General features: G+C 35.5%; 1 protein-coding gene across 1 annotated transcript in view; it reads left to right on the forward strand.

The window, feature by feature from the left end:
- Positions 1–12,496, forward strand: part of UBXN7 (UBX domain protein 7) — a 54,798-nt gene that overhangs the window by 13,749 nt on the left and 28,553 nt on the right. The window contains exon 2 of the mRNA XM_044670009.1: positions 11,177–11,324. Within this exon, the coding sequence (XP_044525944.1) occupies positions 11,177–11,324 (148 nt within the window). The remainder of the gene's footprint in view (positions 1–11,176; positions 11,325–12,496) is intronic.

The following is a 12,496-nucleotide window of genomic DNA, read 5'->3' on the forward strand; positions in this document are numbered from 1 at the left end:
AGCTGTGGAGGGGTCCTGTGCTTTGGAGTTGTCTTTCTGGATGAGGAATAATTGTGAGCCTAGGCTGTTGTTTTTTGTCAAGTCATTTCAGTCATATTGGACTCATGATCCTATTTGGGGTTTTCTTGGCAAAGGGACTGGAGTGGTTTACCATTTTCTACTCCAACTCATTTTATAGATGAGGAAACTGAGGTAAGCAAATTAAGTGACTTGCTCAGGATCATACAGTTAGTGTCTGAGGTCAGATTTTAATCCAAGATCTTCCAGATTCCAGGCCTTGGTGTTCTATCCACTTTGCCACCTGGTGTCCTTACTTTAAAAATCTAGTTCAGTCTGCTCATTTTACAGATAAAGAAATAAGAGGGCTAGAAAGATTAAGTTACGTGTTCAGAGGCTCTTACATTGAGCTTTAAAAGCAAGATCAGAAGCAAGCAAGCAGTTTTGTGGTTTGGACTCTAGGAGTGGAGTCTCAGTTCCAACTTTTAGCTCAGTCTCTGATGTCTACAGAAGAATAAAAAGGGAAGGAATCCCAAATCAAAGGGAAGCTTGCTCTCTTGTCTTTCTAAACATTTGCAGGGTGCAGAGCCTTCCAGATTGCTGATAGTGCTAAGTCCAGCAGCAGTATACTGAACCTCCACCAAAAGTAAGCCCACAGCTCAATCCCTCAGATACAAACGTCAGGAATTTATAGAGCTCAAACCAAGAAGGAAGCAATCAGATTCAGGGTCAGGACATTGTAGGAAAACTTAACAGCCTGCAGATTCTCTACCTTGAGCTATTCATGGCATCTTGGAATAGCACAAGTAGCTTAATACCCCTAGAAGGCAGCAGTAGGATCAGCTTAGACCTTCCCTTCAGAATTCTGCAGAATCTGGCCCTAACATGCGATCTAAAGTCAGAAGGTAGGCTGGAAGAATGAACAAACAAGAAAAGAACACTGCCATAAAAAGCTATTATGGTGATAGGGATGACCACAAAACATCTATAAACAAAGCTTCAAAGAAAAACACAGCTAGGAACAAATTCAACTTTAATTCCTTCAAGAGATGAAGCAAACTTTTCTAAAGAGTTTAAAATATTTTTATAAATGAAAAAGAGAGTTTAAAGGAAAATGAAAAAGAATGAGAACTATGGAGGAAAGACTTGGAAAAGGAGTGAATCAGTTTGGCACAAGAGTTACAAAACCTTCCCAAGCAACAAACTCCTTGAAAATTAGAATTGGTTGGAAATAGAACCTAATGACTTCTTGAGACAAATATTAAAACAAGGTCAAAAGGCTGAAAGAAAATACTCCAGAATAAAATGAAAAGTTACTCATAGCAAAAGTGACTGACTTGGAAAACGGATTGAGGAGAGAATTAAAGAATCATTTGACTACCTGAAAGCCATGACCCCAAAAGCCTGGATATCATTTTTTTATTCTAAATTATTTTTTATATCTACTTAATAAATGCCATCCACAAGTGTCCTAGTCCCTCCCCAACTATACTAGATATCATGTTTTAAGAACTTATAAAAGATTGGCTAAAATGATAGCAGGTGAGAGTAATAAATGTTGGAGGGGATATGGCAAAGTTGGGACATTAATGCATTGCTGATGGAGTTGTGAACTGATCCAACCATTCTGGATGGCATTTTGGAACTATGCCCAAAGAGCTCTAAAGGACTATCTGCCTTTTGATCCAGCCATAGCATTGCTTGGATTATACCCCAACGAGATAATAAGGAAAAAGACTTGTACAAAAATATGTATAGCCGCACTTTTTGTGGTGGCAAAAAACTGGAAAACAAGGGTATGCCCTTTGATTGGGGAATGGCTTAACAAATTGTGGTATATGCTGGTGATGGAATACTATTGTGCTCAAAGGAATAATAAACTCGAGGAATTCCATGTGAATTGGAAAGACCTCCAGGAATTGATGCAGAGTGAAAGAAGCAGAGCCAGAAGAACATTGTACACAGAGACTGATATTCTGTGGTAAAATCCAATGTAATGGACTTTTGTAATAGCAGCAATTCAATGATGCAGGACAATTCTGAGGGATTTATAGAAAAGAACGCTACCCACATTCAGAGGAAGAACTACAGGAGTGGAAATACAGAAGAAAAACAACTGCTTGAACACATGATTGGGGATGTAGACTTGAAATGATCACACCAATGCAACTATCAATAATATGGAAATAAGTCTTGATCAATGACACATGTTAAAACCAGTGGAAATGAGTGTCGGGTTTGGTGGGGGTGAAGGAAAAAGTAAAAACGTGAATCATGTAACCATGGAAAATTTTTCAAAAAAAAAAACTCATAAAAGTGCTCAGGTGCAGAATGGAATCAGAAAGAAGTTTACCTGCTACCTCCTGAAAAAACTCCCAAATATAGTCAAAATCCAGAGCCTCCTTCCTAGTCAAAGAAAAATTAGTGCAAGCAACCAGAAAGAAAGAATCAAAATACCAAAGACCCAGAATATAAAAGAACAAAGCTTTGAATACTATATCCCAGAAAGCAAAGGAGATGCTTATCCTTTGCTTTCTGGGATGTTGTATATGTATATATATAGGTTTACAGCTAAGAATAACCTATCTAAGCAAAACTGAGTATAAACATACTTCAGGATAAAGAGGGTTTTTAATGAAATAAGAACTTCTAAGCATAACTGATGAAAAGATAAGAATTGTTTGGAAATTTTGAAAGATGGTGCAGAAATCAAGAGAAACTTTAAAAGGTCAATATGAATAAGCTATAGGAGACTAAAAGAGAGTAAGGAGACACTATAACCTTTTGAACTGTGATCCTGGAGAATACTTTTGAGAGTCTCTTGGATAGCAACGTGGTCAAATTAGCCAATTCTTAAAGAAATTAATTCAGACTATTCACTGGAGGGTCAAATGCTGAAGCTGAAGTAGAAATACTTTGACCACATAATGAGAAGATAGGACTCATTGGAGAAGACCATGATATTGGAAAAGATTGAAGGAAAAAAGGGGCAACAGAGGATGAGCTGAATAGATAGTGTCATGGAAGCAACAAATATGAATTTGAACAATGTTGAGAGATAGTGTAAGATAGAAGGCCCTGACTTGCTATTGACCATGGGATCATAATTAGACACTACTATATTACAACAAATAATGTCTCTCTGAACTTTATTATCATCAGAGGTCATAGAGGGAGTAATTAGACAAGGCCCAAGAGTGGTTCTATTATGTCTTGATTTTAAAAGAAGAATGGAAAGGGAGGAGAGGAGGAATAGTGGATATGGGATGGAGAGAAAAGAAAATTGTGGGGAAATGGAGTGGTACACAAGTCTAAACAAACAAGGAGAAAGGAGCAGAGGAGGTTTACTTCACTCATCTGAATTGGTCAAAGGAGAGCATATACACAATTGGGTACAAAAATCTGTTTCACTCAACAGGGAAATAAGGGGGGGAGGAATTAGAGGGAGAGGGAAGTTATATTACAGGAGAGATTTGTTTAATGCAAAACAAACTAAGCATATAGAAAAATATAGTACTTTTTATAGCAACAAGGAATTAAACACTGAGGGGATCTCTTTCAATAGAGGTATGACTGAACAAATTATGGTATATAAATGTAATGGAATCCTACAGCTTCATGATACAGCAGGATAGTACTGCTATTAGTGGGCTGTAGTGGGAACAAACGTTTTTATACCAGTGTTACGTTATTTCTGCTTTCTGGGATGTTTTAGTGTAGCTTGAATCTCAGAAAGAAGTGATCCAGGTAATTGAGACTGGACTGTTTAATTCTCTAGGAAGAAAAGACTAGATAACTGTCTGGGGAAGCTGGTTCTAAAGCTTACTAGTAAGTGACAGGGGACACCCTCACTTTGATAAGATAAGCAACTAGAGAAAAAGCCTTTAAGGTTTTTTTGATACTCAGAAGCTAGAAGCTGTTGGAATAGATAGAAATTGGAAATAGATTTGAAAAACTAAGTGCCTAGGCTATTGATAGCACCAACACTTTTATTTATTTGTTTGTTCATTCATTCATTCATTCATTCATTCATTCATTCATTCATTCATTCATTCATTNTTATTTGTTTATTCATTCATTCATTCATTCATTCATTCATTCATTCATTCATTCATTTGTTTTTAAGACCCTGCCTTCCCTCTTGGAATCAATACTCTGTATTGGTTCCAAGGCAGAAGAGTGGTAAGGGTAGGCAGTGGGGGTTAAGTGACTTGCCCAGGGTCACACAGTTGGGAAGTGTCAGGCCAGATTTGAACCTAGACACCCCTCCCCCCCATCTCCCCATCTCTAGGTCTGGCTCTCAATCCACTGAGCTACCCAGTTGCCCCCAGCAACAATATTTTTAGATCAGGATTTAAAGAAAGAAAAATAACGCTGGAAAAATATTAGACATATCACAAGCACATGTATCATTGGATGAATACATAAGCACAGGATTGTCAAGTTTAACTTTAGAAGGCCTTTGCATTATGTTGAATATTCTAAGACTTATTTAGCTTAACAAATATTTATTTAGCATCTTTTTAGGATGCAAAGTAACCTGCTCTCAAGAATCTAATAATGGATTAAGTTAATACAGAGGTAATTATGATGCACAATAATCATCTAGCTACAATATACAGTAACATGTGATAATTGCATTAGCAAGGTGCAGCTTAAAGTGCTATATAAAATTCAAAGGGGAAAGTGGATAACTTGGGAAAGTTTCAAAGGGGAATAAAATTTCATTTGGTCTTTAAAATGTAGATAGGGAAGAACAGGGCACTAGAGAGTATATTATGTGAATTAGGGCAAATTTAAAATTAAACTTATCAACTTTAATAATAAACCTTAAAACATTTTACATTATATGTACACCCATATAATATGCAGTACAAAACATTTTACATTATATGTACACCCATATAATATGCAGTACATTCTTTTGCTGCCTTTACTTGCCTTTTACAAGTTGACAATGAATTCATAAGAATTTTATGTATTTTATTCACCATAAATCCATACTTTTATCACAGTGGGCATAGTGAATGGTCCATTTTTCCAAGTTTAGACTTAATCAGAGACCAAATGTTTTCAGTGGAGTTTGAAGAAATAATAACTGACTTTACATACCACTCAAAAACTTGAACACTGCTTTATGTATGTTATACTGTCAAAAGTCTTGCAAGACTATTACAGTTATCTCCATTTTTTCCTAGATGGAGAGACTGAGATTCAGAGAAGTTAAGTGATCTGGGATTACACAGATATTGTTTGAGGTTGGATTTGAACCCAGGTCTTTCTGATTTTCAGTCCATTTCCTATCTACAGTGCCAGACTATTCTTCTATGAATAATTTTATGAGATAAGGCTGGCAGGGTAGCATGACATTTAATAGTGAAGGTCCCTGGATGCAAAGTAGAGGTATTTGACCTTAACTGAATGAGCATTACGTAACCATTGAAGAATTTTGAGCAGAAGTAGTAACATGATCAGATCTGACATATAAGATAGATTAGTCTGAAAGCAGCATGATTCTGTGGATCACAGAGGAAAATGAGCAAAGAGAATTGAAGACATTTTTGACTAGTAAGCATTTGTTAAGCACTACTATGTGCCAGATACTCTACTAAGCTAAGGAGATCCCTTAAATTTTTGCTAAAATAGCCTGAGATTGGGAAAGGCTTCATATACAAGGTGAGATTTTGAGTTGAGTCTTTTTTTTTTAAACATTTATTAATATTCATTTTTAACCTGTTTACATACTTTATGCCCCTACTTTCCCCTTCACCCCCCCCCCCCCCCCCGCTCTCCCCCCACCCATGGCCGATGCACATTTCTACTGGTTCTAACATGTGTCATTGATCAAGACCTATTTCCAAATTGTTGATAGTTGCATTGGTGTGGTAGTTTCGAGACCACACCCCCAATCATGTCCTCCTCAGCCCCTGCATTCAAGCAATTGTTTATCTTCTATGTTTCCTCTCCTGCAGATCTTCCTCTGAATGTGGGTAGCGTTCTTTTACCATAAATCCCTCAGAGCTGTCATGTGTCATTGCATTGTTGCTGGTACAGAAGTCCATTACATTCGATTTTACCATAGTATATCAGTCTCTGTGTACAATGTTCTTCTGGCTCTGCTCCTTTCACTCTGCATCAGTTCCTGGAGATCTTTCCAGTTCACATGGAACTCCTCCAGTTTATTATTCCTTTTAGCACAATAGTATTCCATCACCCGCATATACCACAGTTTGTTGAGCCATTCCCCAATTGAAGGACATACCCTCCCTTTCCAGTTCTTTGCCACTACAAAAAGTGCAGCTATAAATATTTTCGTACAAGTATGTTTATCTATGATCTCTTTGGGGTACAAACCCAACAATGGTATGGCTGGATCAAAGGGCAGGCATTCTTTTATAGCCCTTTGAGCATAGTTCCAAATTGCCGGATCAGTTCACAACTCCACCAGCAATGCATTAATGTCCCAATTTTGCCACATCCCCTCCAGCATTCATTACTCTCCCCTTCTTTTATTTTAGCCAATCTGCTAGGTGTGAGGTGGTACCTCAGAGTTGTTTTGATTTGCATTTCTCTAATTATTAGAGATTTAGAACACTTTCTCATGTGCTTGTTGATACTTTTGATTTCTTTACCTGAGAATTGCCTATTCATGTCTCTTGCCCATTTTTCAATTGGGGAATGGCTTGATTTTTTATACAATTGATTTAACTCCTTGTATATTTGAGTGATTAGACCCCTGTCAGAGTTTTTTGTTATAAAGATTTTTTTCCCAATTTGTTGTTTCCCTTATGATTTTGACTACATTATTTTTGTTTGTACAAAAGCTTTTTAGCTTAATATAATCAAAACCATTTAATTTACATTTTGTAATTTTCTCTAACTCTTGCTTGGTTTTAAAATCTTTCCTTTCCCAGAGATCTGACAGGTATACTGTTTTGTGTTCACTTAACTTATTTATAGTTTCCCTCTTTATATTCAGGTCATTCACCCATTCTGAATTTATCTTGGTGTAGGGTGTGAGATGTTGATCTAAACCTAATCTCTCCCATATTGTTTTCCAAATTTCCCAGCAGTTTTTGTCAAATAGTGGATTCATGTCCCAAAAGTTGGGCTCTTTGGGTTTATCATACACAGTCTTGCTGATGTCATTTACCCCAAGTCTATTCCACTGATCCTCCCTTCTGTCTCTTAGCCAGTACCATATTGTTTTGATGACTGTTGCTTTATAGTATAGTTTAATGTCTGGTACTGCTAGGCCCCCTTCCTTCACATTTTTTTTTTCATTATTTCCCTTGATATTCTTGACCTTTTGTTATTCCAAATGAACTTTGTTATAGTTTTTCCTAATTCAGTAAAAAAGTTTTTTGGTAATTTGATAGGTATGGCACTAAATAGGTAAATTAATTTGGGTAGAATGTTCATTTTTATTATGTCCAGTTTTATTTTTTTGGAAAGTGTTTTGTAGTTGTTTTCGTATAATTGCTGTGTTTGTTTTGGTAGATAGATTCCCAAGTATTTTATATTGTCTAGGGTGATTTTAAATGGTGTTTCTCTTTCTACCTCTTGCTGCTCATAATGTGTTGGATTGAGTTGAGTCTTAAAAGAAGCCAAGAGGCAGAGGAAAATGAGGGAAAGAACATTCCAGGTATGAAGGAACTGCTAGTGAAAAGACATGAAGATGGAAGATGGAGCATATTATGTAAGGAACCGCAAAGAGGTTGCTGTGACTGACTCTTCCATGTAGTAATAAATAAAGTGGAAGACTGGAAAGGCAGGAAGTCTTCCAACTAGACTTGGGGGACTATTGGTTGTTGATCCTGGAGATAATAGAGATCCACTGGAATTTAGTGAGTAGGGAAGAGTAACGCAGTCAGGTCCATGCTTTAGGAATAGTACTTTTGGCAGCTGAATGGAGGAAGTACTAAAGTGGGGAGAGAGACTTTGGAAGCAGGGAGATCAACCAGAAGGGTCTTAAAGTAATCTAAATGTGAGATGATGAAAACTTGAATAAGGGTGGCCTCTGAGAATGGAAAAAAGGATCTTACAGTGGAGATGTGAAGGTAAAAATGGCAAAGACTTGGCAACAGATTGGATATATGGAATGTGAAAGAGAAGAATTGAGGATCACACTGAACCTGGGTGACCAGGACTGCCCAAAATATTGGTTTTGGGGGGTAGGGTTTTCTTTGATTGTAGTACTTTCTAACTAGACTCAAAGGGTTATTGGTTGCCTATTCTAGCCACTGCCCTTTTTTCACTTGAGAATCACCTGATTGCTTATTACTTAGAATTATTTCTACTATGATGCCTCTTAAACATGTTTATTTTTTTCCTATTATATAGTTAAGCAACTTTATCTGGGTAATATATCTTCCCTCTTCTCCCATCTATTCATTTTATTTTATTTTATTTTTAAACCCTTATCTTCCATTTTAGAATTAATACCATGTACTGGTTCTAAGGCAGAAGAGCAGTAAGGGCTAGGCAATGGGAGTTGTGACTTGCCCATTTGAACTTAGAACCTCCTGTCTCTAGGTCTAACTCTCAATCAACTAAGCCACCTAGCTGCCCCCTTCCTCCCATCAATTTTAAAGACCTCATGATCAGATTTGTAAATCTTCAAGAAACATTCTTTATAATCCTCATGGGGTCATGGCTTCAGAAACCAAATACTAATTGAACACTGTCTACAAAAGTTATTTTCTAGATCCTTCTTTCCAGGAACTAATTTTCTAATTTGGAGTAGTTAGTTGTAAAGATTATGAAGTGGAAGCACTTTGATATAGAATAAAGTTTTTGGTTTATCGTATAAGTTAATCTATCTATGTAAATCAACAGTTACACAGAGGATCAGAATTATACTTTGCATGAAACTACAGGGAGTAATTTCTTATAAGAGAATTTAATACCTCTCTTTAAAATAGCGTCATCTGATAGAAAGTGGATCGGATTTGGTAATCAAGACTTAAATTTAAATCCTGGCTCATAGATGACTAAGTTCTACTTAGATGGTTTTTATTAAAATTATGAAATTGTCAGAATTTTTTTTAAAAGTAGATATGTCTTAAAAGTTCAAAAAAGGATTTGCTACCATTTATTAAGTAAATTGAATTTCCAAGATTTTAAGAACACTAATCTGGTTACCTGGCCAGTGCTAGTCAGCTGTTAAAACTTTTCTTTTTCTATAGCAACAAGATAGCTATAGCTTGATTGAAAATTCTTTATTTTGTTTGCCTCATTTTCAGTGGATCTGAGATATATGGGTACTTTCTCCATGGCAACCCATTCAATACTTTTTTTATATCCATAATATTTTTTAAACCATTTTATGAGTACTAGGGCATTACTCAGGCCTGTTATTCTTCCTCATGTGATCACACCATCTTCTTTTCTGATGACGCATCTCTTGAGTGATGCATTTTATTAGTTCTACATAATTACTTTACTGGATCCTGTGTTGAACATGTTCCATGAAAATGGCAAGTGAGTTTTTTAGAAGCATTCGTATTACTACAGTAATCCATACTGAAAATATTTTCTTAAGATTCACCTATTCAACATAACCAGTTAATTGTCAGATCCAATAATTCTAGGTCCAAGACCTCAAAATGTCCCATCTATTCTTTTCCTTCTCAGAGCCACATTATACACTTATGCACGTGTCCGTGCGCACACACACACACACACACACACACACACACACACACACACACGAACACGACCACATAAATTTACTCTTCAAAACTTTTCAACACTACTCCGTTTCCTGTAAATAATTCCAAATTCTTTAGCCTGGAAATCAAGGCCCTCTGCCCAATCTATTTTTAAATGTTTCTCACTCTTCTCTTTTACATATTCTACACTTTAAACAGAGGTCCATCAATGCATTTCCACTTCTGCAGAAGAGTTATGGAAAATATTGTTTCATTGTCTCTTGAATACAAGCTTGTTCATTATAATTTCATGTTACTCAGTTTCAATTGTTTTATTTTTCTTTCTAGTTACATAATTTTTGTTGTGTTTATTGCTTTCCTAGTTCTGCTTCACTTTGTATCAGTTCATATCAATCTTCCCATGGGGAACTGCTTTTATTTCAATTATACCTCATCCCCATATTTGTCTACAAATAGTTTAAAAATCTAAGCTTATATTTTTATTTTTTTGTAAATACATTTTACTTTGCCAATTACATGTAATAACAAATATCAACATAAAATTTCCAAAGTTTTGTGTTCCAGATTGTCTCCCTCCCCCTCCCTTCACCCTCTTGGAGCTGGCAAGTTATCTGGGTTATACATGTATCATCATTCAAAACATATTTCCATATTGGTCATTTTTGTAAGAAAATAATCATGTAAAATCAAAACCCCAAACAAAAACACAAATCTAATACTGCTTTCTCTGGAGGTGGATAGTAAAGTTCCTCTGAATTGTTCTGGATCATTGTATTGCTCAAAGTAGCTAAGTCTATCACAGTTGATCATTCCACAATATTGCTGTTACTGTATACAATGTTCTCCTGGTTCTCCTTATTTCACTCCACATCAGTTCGTGTGGGTCTTTTCAGCTCTTTCTGAAATCTTCCTGTTCATCATTCCTTCCAATATAATAGTACTCCACCACTACATATACTACATATATGTTTAGCTATTCCCCAGTCAATGGATATTCCTTCAGTTTCCAATTCTTTGCCACAACAAAGAGAGTAGCTATAAATATTTTTGTACAAGTAGGTCCTTTCCCCATTTTTTTTTTTTTTGCCTAGAAGTATTACTGGATCAAAGGTATGAATTATCTTATAGCTACTTGGGAATAGTTACAAATTGCCCTCCAGAATGGTTGGCGCTCAGTTTACAACTCCACCAGCAATGCAATAGTGTCCCAATTTTGCCACATTCCCTCCAACATTTGTCACTTTCCTTTACTGTTATATTTGCCAATCTTGATAACTGAAATGGTACCCTGGCTTTTAATTTTTAATTAAGTTTAATTAAACTTAATTTTTTTAATTTACAAGTAATTAATTTCTAAACTTTAGGCATGTAGTGGGGACAGATGAGCATGTAAAATATAAGAAAAACTTCTCAATTACTAGTATTATATTATATAGTACACACTTAGTGTAAAAGTCTGCCTTTGACTTTTTTTCCCTTCTGACTCTTTTTTGTTTTGTTTTTAGGTGCAAGTGAAAGTGTGGGGAAACATATGCTTGAAGCCTGCAACAATAACCTGGAGATGGCTGTCACAATGTTTTTGGATGGTGGAGGAATCGCTGAAGAACCTAGTACCAGTTCAGCTGGTGTATCTTCTGTCCGACCACATACAGAGTATGTCTTTTTCTCTCATTGTTGTGAGGTGTTTTTTTTTTTTTTTTTTTTCCCTAATTTAAGGTGTTGTATTTTTGGAAGAATTACTTAAACTATCATATTGGAGGGACGGGGTCAGGAGAAATTGGACATCAAAAGAAAACATTTGCAAGTAGAAATAGTAATACTTTAATTTAAGGAATGGTATTTTTTTACCAGCTTGATTTTATTAGTGCTGTCTAGGAGAGGCTTATCCCTATTTTTTACCAGTTGGTAATAGGTACCAGTTACCTATTGGAAATAGGCACATTAGAGGCCAAGTGACTTGTCTGAGGTTACATGACTTTGTGATAAGAACTGAGGTCATCTAACTCTGTTCTATGAACTGAATAAATTTTATTGATCTTTCTTGTATAAGAAATTTTTCTGTATAAAGTTAGATTTTTTTAATCTAAAGTTAGATATTTGGAAATAATTATGTTAATGATATTCATTATAATGACTAATAAACTTATGAAAGATTGTTCAGTATTTGAGATATATTCTTTAGCAGAAACAACTAAATATATTTCCAAGAAAGTCTAAGACAATAAAGTATTGGTAGTAGCACTTTTTGTGGTAGCAAGAAACTGGAAAGAAAGTATTTCATCAATTGTGAAATGACTGAATAAATTGTCATATCAGCATATAGTGAAATAAGAATTAACAGATACGAAGAATTTTAGAGAACCTTGGAAAACTTGCATGACTGGGAGGTAAAAAAAAAAAAAAGAATAATAATAAGCAGAACCAAGAGCAGAATTTACTCAATGATCACAGTGGTATAAAGGAAACCTAAACTTGGATGACACCAACCATTGCATTGAATGATGTTGATTCCATAATACTGATAGTGAACCATAACTCAAGGGCTGAAAGGCAGTGGACTGGAGGTGTGGAATGAGGCATATATACACTGTTAACAATACATATATTTGTTAAAAGTGAGTGTTCAAGCAGTGTGAGGGGAAAAGGCATCAATTTATCTTTAAAGAAACTGTTCAAATTTTAAAGTTTAAAAAATAATTATTATTTTGGATTAGAAATAAGCCATATTCTGAATTTAAAGGGCCAGGCCATAAGTTGCCATTTCCTTTTTTAAATGGATTTAGTTTAATTTTTTATTGCAACATTTTCTTTCAGCCTAATAATAG

This window comes from Gracilinanus agilis, chromosome 3 (genome assembly GCF_016433145.1).
Source record: "Gracilinanus agilis isolate LMUSP501 chromosome 3, AgileGrace, whole genome shotgun sequence".
NCBI lineage: Eukaryota > Metazoa > Chordata > Mammalia > Didelphimorphia > Didelphidae > Gracilinanus > Gracilinanus agilis.